At 39.4% G+C, this 15131-nt stretch overlaps 1 protein-coding gene across 3 annotated transcripts; it reads left to right on the top strand.

Moving 5' to 3' along the window:
* The first annotated feature begins 5216 nt into the window (after nucleotides 1-5216).
* On the top strand, nucleotides 5217-14154 carry cep55l (centrosomal protein 55 like). Of its 3 annotated transcripts, none has more exons than XM_085360755.1 (11): nucleotides 5217-5405; nucleotides 5535-5642; nucleotides 6477-6632; nucleotides 11171-11224; nucleotides 11379-11523; nucleotides 11893-12038; nucleotides 12355-12548; nucleotides 12834-12957; nucleotides 13281-13352; nucleotides 13672-13797; nucleotides 13942-14154. In XM_085360755.1, the coding sequence occupies exons 1-11, from the start codon at nucleotides 5217-5219 to the stop codon at nucleotides 14152-14154; spliced, it is 1527 nt and encodes a 508-aa protein (XP_085216881.1). The 3 variants fall into 3 exon arrangements, with proteins under 3 accessions (XP_085216881.1, XP_085216879.1, XP_085216882.1); XM_085360753.1 differs by having other exon boundaries at nucleotides 11878-12038; XM_085360756.1 differs by having other exon boundaries at nucleotides 11379-11530; nucleotides 11939-12038.
* Nucleotides 14155-15131: the final 977 nt, after the last annotated feature.

The following is a 15131-nucleotide window of genomic DNA, read 5'->3' as shown; positions in this document are numbered from 1 at the left end:
TTTTCTGTAAATTCTGTGAATCTCGGGCAGCTCGTCTTGCGGGAAGTGTTTCCAGCTGCGCGTCATGTAGCTGGAGTCCAGTGTTTTAACCGATGCATGAAACGATACATTTTTAGACATAAGTTGTAAAGGCCGCTGTTTTCTTTGTGAGCATTCATTACACAGCGTGCTGCGGGGAAAAGCCTGTTCTAACGTTTGAGTCTAAGGTTTATTTTTTAGCACCTGGCAGCTCTTTTTTACTTCTCATAATAATCTGCTCTTTCACGTGATTCAGTTTATTTTGAAAAGTCTCAACAGGATCTTGAGCTTTATTGTGAAAGGTTTATGTGGAACAGAAACAAGCGGACACGCGATGCTGTTACCATATAAAAACAGGCGCTTGTCCGTCTGTAGTGTGGTTATATAAAATATAAGAGAAAGAGAGAACTTTAAGAAATTAATAGAGCCACTACAGTGACCATCAAAACGATGAAAAAATATTGCCGTAAACAGTTTATTTTGGGACACCATGAAACAAATGATAGCCTAAAATGAAACGATAGACGTTTTTATATTGTCATCCGATATATATCGTTATATCGAACAGCCCTAATTGTAGTTATACAACAAAATTTGTTTGGTAGCTCACAGAGGCCAGCAGCAATAAAACAAGAAGCAGCATAGTAACATAAAAACCATAGTAAATGTAGTAAAAGTATAAAATATAAAGTATAATTGACATATGACCCGGTAGTAAGTACGTCAGAGTGTCACCTTCCTAACCAAAGCCCAAAATGTCAGAAATCAACCAGCTGTCAGCCTCAAAGCAATGCATGATGAGCAATTCACTTCCAGTGTGGGCAGCTGTAGACAGCACTGACTGTGTGCTGAGGTGGGTTTTGTGGCTTGCCTGAATTAACGCAATAATCTGTTTCTGAAGACATTTTCTGTTCACTTGTATGAAGTCAAAGTTAACGTTGTGCAACTTTGGTTCAACTTGTGCTCACATATGAAATCCATGCTGTGTTGAAAATAAACAGTAGACTTCACAATTGTCCACCACTAGCTACACTTGACCACTGATAAGAAAGCTCTATTGATTTCAAGCTGTTTTCTTGTAAGGAATTTAAAACCCAGCTGCCTCTTCACCATTTTTTCCAGATTAATAAAAATTGTGTTTTTGGTTAGGATGCAAGGTCAAGTGTCCAACAAGGTCTTATCTTAGTAAAATGATTTGACTGTTTTTAGAGTGAAGCCTTATTGGCTGCTAGCAGTATATCAAATAAAACCATTGCTGTGTATTTACTTGCACAAATACTCTGCGTATTTAAGTTTTCACCTTTGTTCGATCAAATCCATATTGAATTTTGAAGAATTTGCCCTTTACTTCAAATAAATTCAAAGAAAACCTTGAAGGGCTTTTTAGATTTATCTTGTTTGAAAAGATCCGACGCATTTCCACAATAGCCCACTGAAGAAACATTTTGAGCATAAAGAATAAAAAAGATTCGATTCAGGACTGTTTTTTGTTTGGAAGTGCATTACTTGCCCTACTAGTAGAGTTATTTATACGCTTAAAGACCCCTGTGGTTGTAGATCGTGTATGTGGGAGAACAAAACAAGGCAAAAAGTAAAACTTTAGATCCCAGAACAGAAAGTGCAGAGAAAACGAGCCCAACTTCACATTTTCTGGAACAGAGACACACATTTATTTCCTGGCTGACAATAAATTCCCAAATGCAAATTGGCAATCTGGGTGCATTACTTTGGAAAAGCAAAGTCTTTTTGGATGACTTAATAATTACATTCGCATTTATAAACCGATTTTTGCTCGTGATCGGTGTGCACATATCGGCTTGATGAAATATGTGTTAAAGAGTTACAGAGTTTAGAGATAGTGGAAATTTATTGGACACATTTTGCCAGATTCTCACAGAATCTTCTGATCTTACATGAAATGCAGCAAGAATCCGAAAGCATGTGTGCGAAACTGACTGCAAGAATCGGTGCTTGATATGAGTGACAAGGCTGATTATTTCATGTTTACCGACTCCTCATTACGTTTGTTTACTCTGATGAAGGCATGAGCTGAAATATTGAGTGCTGTTTTTCGCTGCTGTTTAAAACAAGGTTATTTAAAAAGAAAAAAATATACACAGTGGGTCATGTGCTCCTGCTGGATAAAATATACTACCAGCGACAAAAACATACTAAGGAGTGACTAATTAAAACAACACAATAAGACACTGAAAATAGTACCAGTGAAAACACCAAGGTTGTGTTGCTGTGTGTTTACATGTTTCTGTAGAAACTAAGAAGTGACAACCCTCAAGACTGAACTCTGTTTCTATGTAGTATTATTATTCAAACACAGGCTCACTGTAGCTCATGCATAGTATTAACTCTCTAAATTTAATCAAAATTAGCCTGAAGGTAAAAATAAAACATACACCAGCTTCAGTTCTCCTTCTCTGTCTTCACATCCGCTGCTTTTAAGAAAACACATTAAGCAATTGTATAAAGTGATTAATGTAGCCTCCATATGTGATATGTACAGTGGCATATTTTTTTCTGTACACAACCTCTGTACACAACAACAATGGGCTTGAAATGAGGCAATCAAAATGTGACCAGCTATAATTCAAGGGGTTTGAATAATGGGTTATCTATTTGGAAAATACAGACACTTTCCCCTGATTTTTACAATCTCAAAAGACAGTCGTGGTCAGATGTCCGGGGATTCTTTGCCATTTCCTAAATAGATTAAGGAAACAAAAAGTCAGGAGTTGACTTCCAAGTGCTGAATTTGCATTTAGTAGCTGCTCACGGGATCTTTCAGTATGTGGCCCCGAGTGACGTTAAAGAGCATCATTACAGTTAAAAAATAAAAATATAAAATGAACAGTAGCACCACAAAGGCCTTGAAGAGCACAGAAATAACCCTGAAATACATAGTTGCGGAATTATTTTTGTGGTAAGGAAAAGAAAAAGCCTTCACCATATCTAGCCAGTCTAATGCTCGCCAGGAGTTATGACTGCTCAAGTCTACAATCAAGATGGCTTCAGGAGTGTAAAGCTGAGGGCAATGCTTCAAGATGCACTAAGATTAGAAAGCTTGCTCAGTTTGAGACCAAGAATAATTGCACACAAAATTTCTTTAAGCTGCTAAGCATGATTGTGCAGTGGTGGTTAGCACCATCGTCTGACAGCAAGAGGGTCCAGCGTTTGAATCTACTAGTGCATGTTCTGCCTGTGCTTGCATGGGTTCTGCTCAGGTACTCCTCCCCAAGTCTAAAGACATGCATGTTAGGTTAAATAGTGATTCTAAGTTAGTTCTCTATGTGTTATCCCTGCGATAGAAAAACTTGCCCAAGGTCTGTTTTCACCCCATGACAGCGGGTGTAGGCTGCAGCCCCCCTGGAACCCTGAATTGGATAACCAGAAAAAGATGGATGGATTCCCTCAAACTAGGCCTTGTGAATGAAATTAATCACAGATTAACTGATGGTTATTAGGCAAAATAATAATAGTAATAACAATAATAATAATAATAAATTTAAAAAAGCAGCACGGTGGCACGGTAGTTAGCACTGTTGCCGCACAGCAAGAAGGTCCTGAGTTCAATTCCACCATCAGGCTGGGGTCTTTCTGTGTGGAGTTTGCATGTTCTCCCCGTGTTTGCGTGGGTTCTCTCCGGGTACTCCGGCTTCCTCCCACCGTCCAAAGACATGCAGCTTGTGGGGATAGGTTAATTGGATAATCCAAAATTGTCACTAGGTGTGAATGTGCGAGTGAGTGTGAATGGTTGTCTGTCCCTATGTGTTAGCCCTGCGACAGACTGGCGACCTATCCAGGGTGTACCCTGCCTCTCGCCCTATGACAGCTGGGATAGGCTCCAGCGCCCCCCGCGACCCTGAAAAGGATAAGCGGAAGCGAATGGATGGATGGATGAAATTTAAAAATGGCTCTTTATTGCACACCACAACATTAGTTGAACCCAGTGGAAAGTGTTTTTAAATCCGAAATGCTAAATGGCCTAAAGCTGAAATTCCTCATTGTCAATTAAATCTCATTTATTTTAAACCCATTGAAGTGGAGGTTTTAAAAAAGATGTATTCAGATAACTGTTCATATACAGTATCTGATCCGAATAGATTTCCAATGTTACTTCAGTATCAACCACTGAGAAATCATAAGTCTCGGAGCTTTCAATAAAATGGCCTTTAAATATTTCGTATATTGTAAAGGCAAGAGCCTGTTGTTTCTGACATGCAGGTTCAACAAGCCAAACTAGCGCTAATCTGTCTGTTCGTTTGATAAAGTGCAGCAGACAGCCCGGGCTAACGAAACGAGGAGCCGTTGGCTAAAAAGCTAAATAAATAAACTATGACTCTACTTCCAAACTGGTTAGACTTCTGAGGGTTCTAGTATGTAAATGCATGACATTAAATAAATAGCGTTTCAAATTACCTTTACAGAGATTATTTTGCCCCCCGTTGAACCGCCCAACACTTCACTATCCGGGAAATCCAAGGCTACATAAGCATGCGCACCGCGGCGCACGTCACGGGTGTGACGTCAACGCGCTCCAATTCAAACTTCAGGAAACGAAAGTGTCGTTTTAAAACGGTCTCGCCACAAAACAGACGATATTTAGTGGATAACTTCCGTCTCCGTGTTCTCTTTGTAAGTATTAAATATTTTCTTTGGTTGTGTGTGCATGCCTATAGCGTTTGTTTTCAACACTACATGTACGACAGAAAAAATAATATTACGTTAATTTGTGTTTGCTAGCTACCATTGACATGCGCACGAGAATTGGTAGAGCTGTCATGTTTTTATTTTATTTTTCTCATGTTTAATTAGCATGAAAGGATTTTCTTTTCCTGGCACTATGTAAGGTAAATGTGAGGAATTAAACCTATTTCAATAAATGAAATTTGGAAAAAAAAATGTAGGAAATTTTGATGTTCATTGAAAGCACGACGGGTGTGTCGATTTTGACTCAACTTGCTTTTGTAAAATGTATTATTAATAGTCAGTTCCACTTCTGTCTCTGTTTTTCATTTCGCTGTGTTCTTAGCTGAGGGTGTGTTTTGAGCTGCTCTTCACTTGGAGTGCTTGCACGAAATTCTTTGATTGAAATTAAACTGCGTACCTTCTGGTGGATTCAACACCAGCACAGTCACTTTACTTTTCTTCCCAGAGCACTGCACTTAGTAACAACAGAAGCAGCCATGACATCTAAAAGTGCCAAAGAGACCATAGTTGCCAAGTTGGGTTTCAAATCCAGCAGCTCTGGCTCCAAGGCTGAGGCAGAGCTGGAAAAAGTCAAGAAAGAAAATGTTCACCTGAGAAAAAAGATTGATGACCTGGCCAAACGGCACATCAAACCGCCTGATGCGGACAAAAGCAAGCTGCTGGAGGTAAAAAGGAAATCTTGGCTTTCTCAGTAACATTAAGCACCTGTAGCACTTCCTTGTTTTTTATATATATATGTGTGTGTGTGTGTGTGTGTGTGTGTGTGTGTGTGTGTGTAATATTGGTTGTTTCAGAGGATTCTTTCCCTTGAGACCTTGAGAGAGAGGAACAACCAGCAGTTGCTGGTGAAAGAGCAGGAGCTGGAAACTCTGAGACAGCAGCTGTCAGCTAAAGGAGGAGAGGTACACACAACACCTCTCTACAGAAATACATAGTTAAAAATCACATATACAGTCGACTCTTATAGCTCTATCCATCAAGAAGTCCTCTGTGAACGTGGTCAGATAGTTGGACACTTTTCTGCTCAGAGTGACAAGATAGACTTGCAGCTGTATCTTTGAAAGTACTCGACTTTTCAAGATATGTTGCATTCGTGGCATTGTATTGGTGGCATATGTATTGCTAGCAGCAGACAACTGTCAAAAAGAGAGAGGAAAAAAACTGTACTAGAATTCCAGTAAGCTGCCACAAAAACAGTTGGGGGGAAATGGCTTCTATCTCATCTTGACAGCAGCTCAGCAAAGTGAAGTTTTGACGACTAACAGAAACGGCATACTAACACATGGTGTTATGAGCTGTTCACTTGACTCATAAGCTATCTGTCTGCAGTGGGTCTTTTTGCGTGGATTAACATTCAAAACAAGTTACTGCTATGCTGTAGACTTTGCTCTTGTCTATTTTTGAAGTTTTGTTGGAGTTTAATTTGGGCTAGCTGGAAACATGGAAATGACACACTCTGACAAATAGAATATCAATATTTTATGTAACCCAGACATTAATCACATTTGCCTTGCGGTTGTTAACCTTCATTAAGAAATGCACCAATAAAAGAAAGAAAGAAATTGGAGCTGCTGTGTGGATCAGCCAGCTGTGCTATGTTAGTTGTGTGAAGGGGATAATTGCCTGGAAAACACAAACCATCCCTGCTTGAAGAGAATTGTGTTGTTTTGGCTACAGGTTGTTTTGGAGGCTAGTCAAGTTGTTGTTTGCTTCGTGTTGTTTTGTGTGCATTTCAGGTGGTGGCGTCGCTGCAAGCCCAGCTGGAGCAGCGGAGGAAAGAAGCAGAGCAGAGAGACACGTTGTTCCAGAGTTTGTCACAAGAGACGGAGAATCTGAAAAACAAGCTGGTCACTGTTTCTGCCCGATGTCAGACTCTGGAAACTCAGGTGGCGGTAGGTTGATATTATAACCTCTGATTTTATTAGCCAGGGTCAGTGTCTCATTTTACAAACGGCCAGTTGCCTTACTAATCTGTACTCTACTCTAGTTGTTTTTTATATCTATTACTACAGTGGTATTCGTTTTATTACACTGATAAGTGCATACCACTGTCCCCTAAGGTAAGTCTTTGCAATGCTCAGAGAAGCTGTTAAAAAAACCCACAATTTAGTTTTGCAAAATTAGATCTGAGCAAATAACAAGACTTTGGAGGGACAAGACCAAATGCACAGCGCCACATTTGGTGAAAACCAAACGTATCAGCACCAACTCCTCGTATCAGCTGTCAAGCATGGTGATAGAGGAGTGATGATTTGGGCTTGTTTTGTAGTCACAGAGCCTGGGCGCTTTGCAGTGATCGAATTGACCATCTGTCTGACAGTTAAAGCTTGGCCTAAATTGGCTTACGCAGAAGAACAATAGTCCCAAATCTGCAACAGAATAGCTAAGAAAGAAAGGAATCAGTGTGTTGAAATCACATAAAGTTCAGATACAATGATGTAAGAGACTGATAAAGTTATGCAGAAAGCAATTACTTCAATCTTTTGCTGTTAAATGTGGTTTTACAAGCTACTCAATCGCAAGTTCTATTCAGTTTTTCCCACACAGTGTTTCTACAGTTTGGCTTCCTTTTTGTTAAAAAAATACACGGTGTAAATCACATCTTGTTTTTTTTATCTGAGGCTTTTTAAAAATGTAGAACTTGAAAAGAACCTGACTTTTTTTTTAATTGTCTTAATTTGTAAAACCCAACATGCACTTTCTTTTTTACCGTGACTGCATTTATGAGTACGCCTGGGCTAGCACAAATCATTTTATTTGAGTGTGAAGAAAAAGAGAAAAACTTGAGGAAAAAGTTGCGCCCTCTTTTTGGCAGAAATTGCAAAGGAACAGAGTTGCTTGAGTAGTTATATCCCTTCCTCTGACAGCAAATTTTCCCCCTGGTCTCGGATTAAATCCTGCAACAGCTTTCTGTCCTCTGCCTCCCATTCTAATATCCTCCTCTGATTTATTTTTTTCCCTTCTTCTGTATTAGAGCTGGGCGATATATCGAGTTTTTAAAAAATATCGATATATTTTTATACGAGATATAAGATGTGACAATATCCTTTATATCGATATAGTCTATGTTACGTTATAATTATACTTGCGGAGCCGCAAGTTTGCCTCTCTTTCGTCCACTTTCGTCTTTACGCAACGTTACTCGGCCTCGCCCCTCCTTCACTGAATACAACTCCCCCTCCTCCCCCATCGCTTCACCTGCAGGAAGCGACAAGATGGACACGGCAAATCCGTTAACGAGTTACTGCGCATCGCCCCGTGCGTGGGGCTGGACGGCGTCAACGTGTTAGCTAGCTAACCACGCTAACGAGCTAACCACGCTAACGCCATGCAGCCCAGAGGTGCTGCACGGACTAAAATCCTTTCATTTTCTCAAAAGTTGACAGCGCGCCTTATGTATGAATTCTGGTTGTGCTTGATGGCCGCGCACCGATTTTATGTGGTACACAGCGCTCAGCAATCTGTCAAAAAATGTTTTAGTACGACTTTGGTAAGCTACGGAGCTGCAGCGCTTGATGGATTGTCGGAGCATTACGGCTGAGCCTCGCGGAGTGATACGTACTGTGCTTCAACGTAATATTACCTTACTGTGTATAAGGACCATAAATGGCACCTGTTAAGAGACGTGGTTGCGAAGCGGATTTCAAACTCCAGGTTGTCAGTCACGCAGTACAAGTTGGGAACAGAGCAGCTGTGAAATCTGTCCTTGTTATAGTGCTCGTCTTTTAGTTTACATTTTGACTGCACATTTGTGAGCTTTTTGTTATGCACAAAAACAACATTGTTTTCTTTTATTTATGGAGCATTATTATTTAATAAATGCTCATAATTTATTTTTGAGTAAATTTTATGTACATCTGCTCTATGTTAATAAAAGTGCCTGTGTGACATCTGGGACACAGCTTTGACTAAGAACTCTCTTTTTGTTCTTACTTTATGGCTTTAAAAAAATATATATCGAGATATATATCTTATATCGCCATCCAGCTAAAAAATATCGAGATATGAATTTTGGGTCATATCGCCCAGCCCTATTCTGTATCTATAGTGCTGATGCAGTAGAGCTATTTCTTTTGTTTTGTAACAATCTGGTCAAATTAAATTCAGCTTTAGCTGTTGCTTGACTTGTGTTACAAAACTGGAGGCTGACTAAAAGTAAAATATGTATAATATTTGCTCATGATAAGGCTTTTGTTTTGATCTGAGGTTGATGCACCTTAGACTTTCATTTTCATTTTTTTCCCTCACATTTCACCAGGAGCTTTTTCTCTTCTTTTATTTATTTATTTTTCTTCAATAACTACTTCATGAGCTGAAGTTTGTTTGAAAATCCAAGTGCAGCTGTTTATTTGTCCATTAGGTGGCACTGTGTGACCTCCAATTATATTCTTCATCATCTGACATTAGCTGCAGCAGATTTAATAATTTGTTTTAATGAAAGTCTCACATTACACGTTGCTTATAATGAAAATGTTTTTCCCTTTGTCTTCTTTGCCAACTATTAACACCCCTGGTAGCATCACAGCCGTTACAATAGTGTCATGAAAGACAAAATAGCATCTTTGTTCAAATAGCACTTTGACTAAAGCATCAAATGATTCATATTCAGCAGTGTGAGAGCCTTCAGTGGGTCTGCAGGTGCCACTTCCCTTGTCACTGTAGGCTCTTAAATGTAGCCCTTTGATGCTTTGAGTGCAGCTGGTCCTGCTGCCCATCAGGATTCCTCTTGGCTTCTGAAGAGGCTTTGGTGGCAAAAATCACAAGTAGGGACTTGAGGAAGACTCAGTCATGTCATACCTCCCTTTATGGACAAAAGTACCTTTCTAGAGATGGGGGTGCTGAAGCCCTGCTCATAGTACTACAAATGTAAAAATCAATTCAGCCTGTGTTTTTAAATGGAGTTCACCCGCAGTATATTTTATCAAACTCCTGCCGTTTTAATCATAATCCGTTACACACACACACACACACAAACACACACAGAAAACATTATTCAGTGATGTACAAAACAGCACTATCACAAAATTTATTTTTTTTATCTCCTTGCTCTCCATTGTGGGTCAAATATTACTCAAAATCAAAAGTAGTTTTCTGTTTCTTTTTTTACAAGAAGCCCAGAGATTTCTTATTTCTTTCTTCTTCTTTTTTCCTTTTTTGTTACTCATGAAGGTCGCAAGAAGAGTTGTAATGCTGGTTGAATGTAAATGCTCTTAGATTGTTTTTATACTGTTTCAAGTCTAACTTGAGTCCAAGGCTGGAAAGCATTACAGTGCAATACTTGAGTTACTTGATATGTGGGAGGAGTAGTTGGTACTTGTTGCCTTTGTAGTCTTTTCATGCAGAGCTTTATGGGTTTGTTTTTTTTAAATCTTATGTCTTAATATCTTCAAGGTTATGTTTTTGTTTTTGTTTTTTTTTACAGCAATACTCTCCACTTCGTTTAGCAGGTTTTAAATTACTACATATAATCTGACCACGCCACCTATTTCTCTTCTTCTTGAATTTGGAAAAGTTGTTAGTGGGCATAGTTTATGGGCTGCACATTCAAATCCATCACGTTCCTCGCAGAGCTTTAGCACAGAGATGATCATTTAGATGCAAACTCCAACATCTCTGTGAAGGTTTTATAGGATCTGCTGGTGGGATCGGCCATGTAGGCATCAGAGTTAGGGTGACAGAATTGGGAGATGACTGTGTCTCTAGCGATGAATAGAATTTGCACCAGATTTGATAGCCTCGTCTCTCATAGTCTATTAAAACCAGTGCTTGTGCTGATAACTATCGATAGTGTTTTTCTTTTCATTTTCATTTAGAAGATGGAAAAACCTAAACCCGCTACACCTTTGTTGTCTCAACCTTGTATAACCTGAAGTTTTTAGTGTGTGAGTATTTGCCCTTGAAGCTGGATAAACTGAATAACACAAATGCAGCACATACAACTCAGCTGACCTGCAGTACTATAAAACCAGAGGATGCTCTGAGAGTGCCTCCTTCTGTTTTCCCTTTGCACGCTGCGATTCTCCACCAAGTTTCATTGTCTTCGGTTTTTGTGCGATCTCCTGGCAAATGGACAGACAAACAAGCTACAATCATCACGTGATTTGGTTCTTGTATTGCTGGAGGAATGACAGGGTCTCTTTGTTTTCCGAGAGCTTTGGCTGCCTTGAATTGAGCCCCCTTTTTTAAAAAAAAAATTCAGCTTTAAGACTCTGCTATGTCCAGAACAATTATAGTAAAAGGAAAGCACAGGTGCAGACAGCAGCTCCACAGCTCGGATGCATATTGGATAGACCTTTTATCATTAGGATTTGCTAATACAAATGAAACCCAATCTTTTCTTAATGAAAGTATTAACATTTTTATGATGGCTAGATCAGATGTAAGTGTTGATGCCAACTCGAGTGAACCTAAAGACGTTTTCTCTTTTCAGAATGGACAGGCACCTGCTGCAAACCTCGTAATGATACAAGATCAACTGAAAGATGTGAGTCCAGCAAGATGATGTTCACCTATTTGTAACCGTATCATGTATATCCTGCTACCGAATGATGTGCTCATGAATTTGAGCAGCTGAAAAGTTCACATATCGTGTATAGGATGCAGTTTGTCATTGTAGGCTGTGCCTCTCTCCCTACCAGGCTCTGGAGAAGAACCAGCAGTGGCTGGTGTACGACCAGCAGAGAGAGGCCTATGTGCAGTCTGTCCTGGCCCGTACTTTAGAGCTGGAGCAGCAGCTGGCTCAGGCAAAGCAGCAACAAACCAAACAAGAGGCCAGTCCAGAGGGTAGGAAGTGTGGGGGGGAACTGAATTGGCTTTGCTCACTATTCCTTTATTATTCACAACAATCATACAGTAAATGGAAAACTTTCTTTTGGCCTAACAAGCAGCTTTTTTTGAGACACATGTGGCATGGAAAGTGAAAGGGGCAAGCCAGGAAAATGAATGTACTTTTTGTTTTTTAAGTTAAATAAAATGCAGCAACAGGCTTTGAATTAGAAAATGATTTAATGGGTAATAATGTCAGAATAAAAATGTGTTCAAATCCAGTAGCGGTCAGGATTGAGCTTTCCATGCAGCTTTCACAAAGATAATCCTAACATTTTCACTGCAAATAATGTTTCTTCATTTGCTTACTAACACTTCTTGTCTCAGCTCCTGCCAACTTGGCAGATCCAGAAAAGGAATCTCAGCTGAAAAGCCAATATGACCACTTGGTGTCTGGGATGCAGAAAGACCTGGAGAGCCAAAAAGAGCAGGTTACCAGAGCCAGACAGGAGCTCGGTGTCCATCGGGAGCAGGTAAATGCCAAACAGATTTCATGTAATCACCATTTACTCATTTTGATTAACAACTTTGCCAGCTTGCTCCCCTTTCTTTATATATTCTCCATGTTGTGGCTTGTGCTGCTCATGCTGATAATACTTTCAGTCTCTATCAAACAATGTGCAAATTCACTGAAATTCACATCTATTTAAAAGAAAGCAACTGGGCTAGTTTCACTAAGCATTTCTTGAATTCAGATGTCTTTGTAATTGAGCTAAAGCGTTCCTTTAAAGAATGAAGAAGGCGAAATGTATAAAATATCCTACAATTTGGCTTGTCCGCACCTGGTAGGCCTTGAAAGCTCAGGCTGAGCTGCACTCTCAGCGGGAGCAGGTCACCAGGGTTCAGGAGGAGATGTTGGCACTGCAGAAGAAGTACGACGACAAGTGCAGCGAGCTGTCGTCCTTACTGAGGAAGTACAAAGACAAGTGCAAAGAGCTGGAGGAGGCCAAGATGGATCTTCAGGCAGAGCGACTTAGCAACAGGTAAAGAAAGTCCTAGCACCTAACTAAAGCGGATGTGGCCAAACTAAAAGTTAAATGGGACACTTCCTTTGAATAAACAGTTGGTTGGTTTATTTATGGATTCCAACTGGCTTTGCAACTTATGCAAAGTACTTTACAAGCCCAGGTTCTTGAATACAGAGGGGTGACACTGAAGAGCCCTTAAGAATCCACACATAGTGACTGTTAATGGCTTTAACTGCTGCTAAGTACTACAAATATGAATATTGTTGATACTTTTATGGAATAAATAAACCATTCATCCAGACATGCAGTCTGTGAGGAGAGAAAGGTGTCGTCTGAGCGTGCAGACAGAATGAGGGTGGAACTGGAGACTATGGATATCAGATTGGAGGAGGAGAAGAAGAGATCTGCTGAGCTTCTGTTGCAGGTGAGATTCCCATTCAGTGATTTGTATCCTTTAGTCAGTATTCAGTAATATTTACTTATTTATCAAAGTTTTTCTTTCAAAACATTTGTAATGCATAAAAAAGTCTGCATTTATAGGGTTGCATATAAAATGGAAAGACCTCATCCGTTAGCAATTATATTTAATAAGTAAAGTGCAAGAGCACAATAGATGTACCAGCATATTTAAATAAAATACAGCTCCAGGGTTATCTGAAAAGAAAAGAACTGAATGATAGCATGTGTGTTACTCTTTAATGGTGCTATACAAGTGTGTTTGCCTTGCCTTGATCATGTGCTTCACAGGTAAATATGCTGCAGAAGTCCGTCCTGAGCCAGAAGGAAGAGCAGAGAAGAATTGCAGCACTGGAGCAACAGGTAACACTCTGTGTTTATATGTTACCCAAATTGTTCCTATTAATAGAAGTCTTTGTTTTGTAATTGAGTGGCTGGATTTATTAAAACAAATATATAATCACTAGGAACTGTGAGAAGTCAAAAAAACTGAGATCAGTAATTACTGATTGCACAACCTTAATGTTCACCACCCACTTATGAGTGGAAATTCTGTCAACACGGCCCTTCTGGGTAGTATGTGATGTGGAGTTGTAACAGTTTTGAGCTGTGTTTTTTAAGAGTTGCAATCCAAACCGTTCCCACTTGTCTCTACTTCCCGTTTATTTCTGCCCCTCCTAAGATCCAACTCTCTGCCAAGGACTTTGAGAATGAAAAAATTGATCGTCAGAGCATGCAGCACCAGTTACATAAGGTGCTGAAGGAACTTCGCAAGGCCCGTGATCAGATTGCAAAGCTGGAATCTGCTGTAAGTGTTAGACTTTAATAATGGGGAAGAAATGTGATGGCTCTTGTTGAACACTGGCATGCAAGACTTCAGTCCCATTTTTGTATCCAATTAAAGCACCAGGGCTTCTGCTAAATGAATGTATTGTCATGTTTTGTGTTTCAGAAGCAGCCAAATGCTCGCTTTTCAGAGCCCAGCTCGTATAATAGCCTCGAGTTTGAGCGTCTCACTATTGAAAACCCTCTTGGCCCTACATCCCCATCTAAAGTCACCAACCTCCTGGACGAGAGTTTCCTGGAGTGCCCAAAGTGTCGGGCCCCTTATCCCACCAGTCGTCACAGGGAGCTGCTGACTCACATCGATTACTGCTTTGCGTAAGCTAACACATCAGCATAGATGAGTGATTCTCAGTGTGCATGTCCGGACCTCCGCTTACTCAAAGGGGTAAAAACAAACACAAGATCACTCTACAAGATTTCTGATTCATTCAGGAAATTTGTGTTTTTGAATCTAGGTAAAATAAAACAATGAACAGGCAGTTTTAGACACTGACTCTACAAACATAGCACTGATAACAGAGTATAAGATATTTCTTGAAGTCACTGGAGACCACTTGCATTCGATCCTGTTCTTTTATCGCAAAGTTAGAAATACCGCCTTAATGATCATTTAACATAAATGTATAAAATATTCATTTATGTAAGAAATCATGGGACATATTGTGCATTATTTTCCAAGAATGATGGGGTCTACGGTGTCCATTAAAAAATGATTTTTAAATTTATTTTATAACAGTATTTTGGCTTTTTTACTCTGTTTTTTTTTTTTTTTTTTTTTTTTTTTTCTCATTCAATATCCAAACAGGTGCGATACTTGAATGCTTGTGTAGATACGTTTTTTTTTTTAAATAGAAGGGATTTGCAGGATACTCTTAACATGCAAATCGCTTGAACATGTACTTCAGCTCTTTTTGCCATTAGAAAATCACCAAACATCTTCTTATTTACAGTTTTTTTTAAAAAAAAAAAAAAAAAAAACTTTAATACTCCATCCATATAGTTACATCTGGGGTCTCTGTTTAGATTTTGCTGTTTGTTAAACTCTTGGTGAATCAGTGTTGTTTTGGTGTGTAAATGTGTGTGTGTGTGTGTGTGTGTGTGTGTATATCACAGTATTTATTCTTGTTTTTGTTTTTAATTGGTGAACTACTGTCTCTTTTCAGTGATTTAGTTTTATTTTGCTTCAGTGTGTATCACCAGACAATGTTTTGCTTTTGTAATGGCCTTCTTTCTATCGAGGGACTATTGTTTATGTTATTTTGCATAAAAGTTTACAAGCCTGTCTAATATACTCCA

The sequence above is a fragment of the Diplotaxodon limnothrissa genome, linkage group LG8 (assembly GCF_057381915.1).
Source record: "Diplotaxodon limnothrissa isolate DT_005_m linkage group LG8, D_limnothrissa_male_GT1.1, whole genome shotgun sequence".
NCBI classification, from domain to species: Eukaryota; Metazoa; Chordata; class Actinopteri; order Cichliformes; family Cichlidae; genus Diplotaxodon; species Diplotaxodon limnothrissa.
This window is presented reverse-complemented; position numbering and strand designations above follow the sequence as displayed.

Excerpts from the sequence above, each read along its gene's own strand:
- cep55l (XM_085360753.1), top strand. The coding sequence starts at position 5,217 with ATGACATCTAAAAGTGCCAAAGAGACCATAGTTGCCAAGTTGGGTTTC. Across the intron at positions 5,643-6,476 it reads TGTCAGCTAAAGGAGGAGAG|GTGGTGGCGTCGCTGCAAGC; the intron begins GTACACACAACA and ends TGTGCATTTCAG. Across the intron at positions 13,353-13,671 it reads TTGCAGCACTGGAGCAACAG|ATCCAACTCTCTGCCAAGGA; the intron begins GTAACACTCTGT and ends GCCCCTCCTAAG.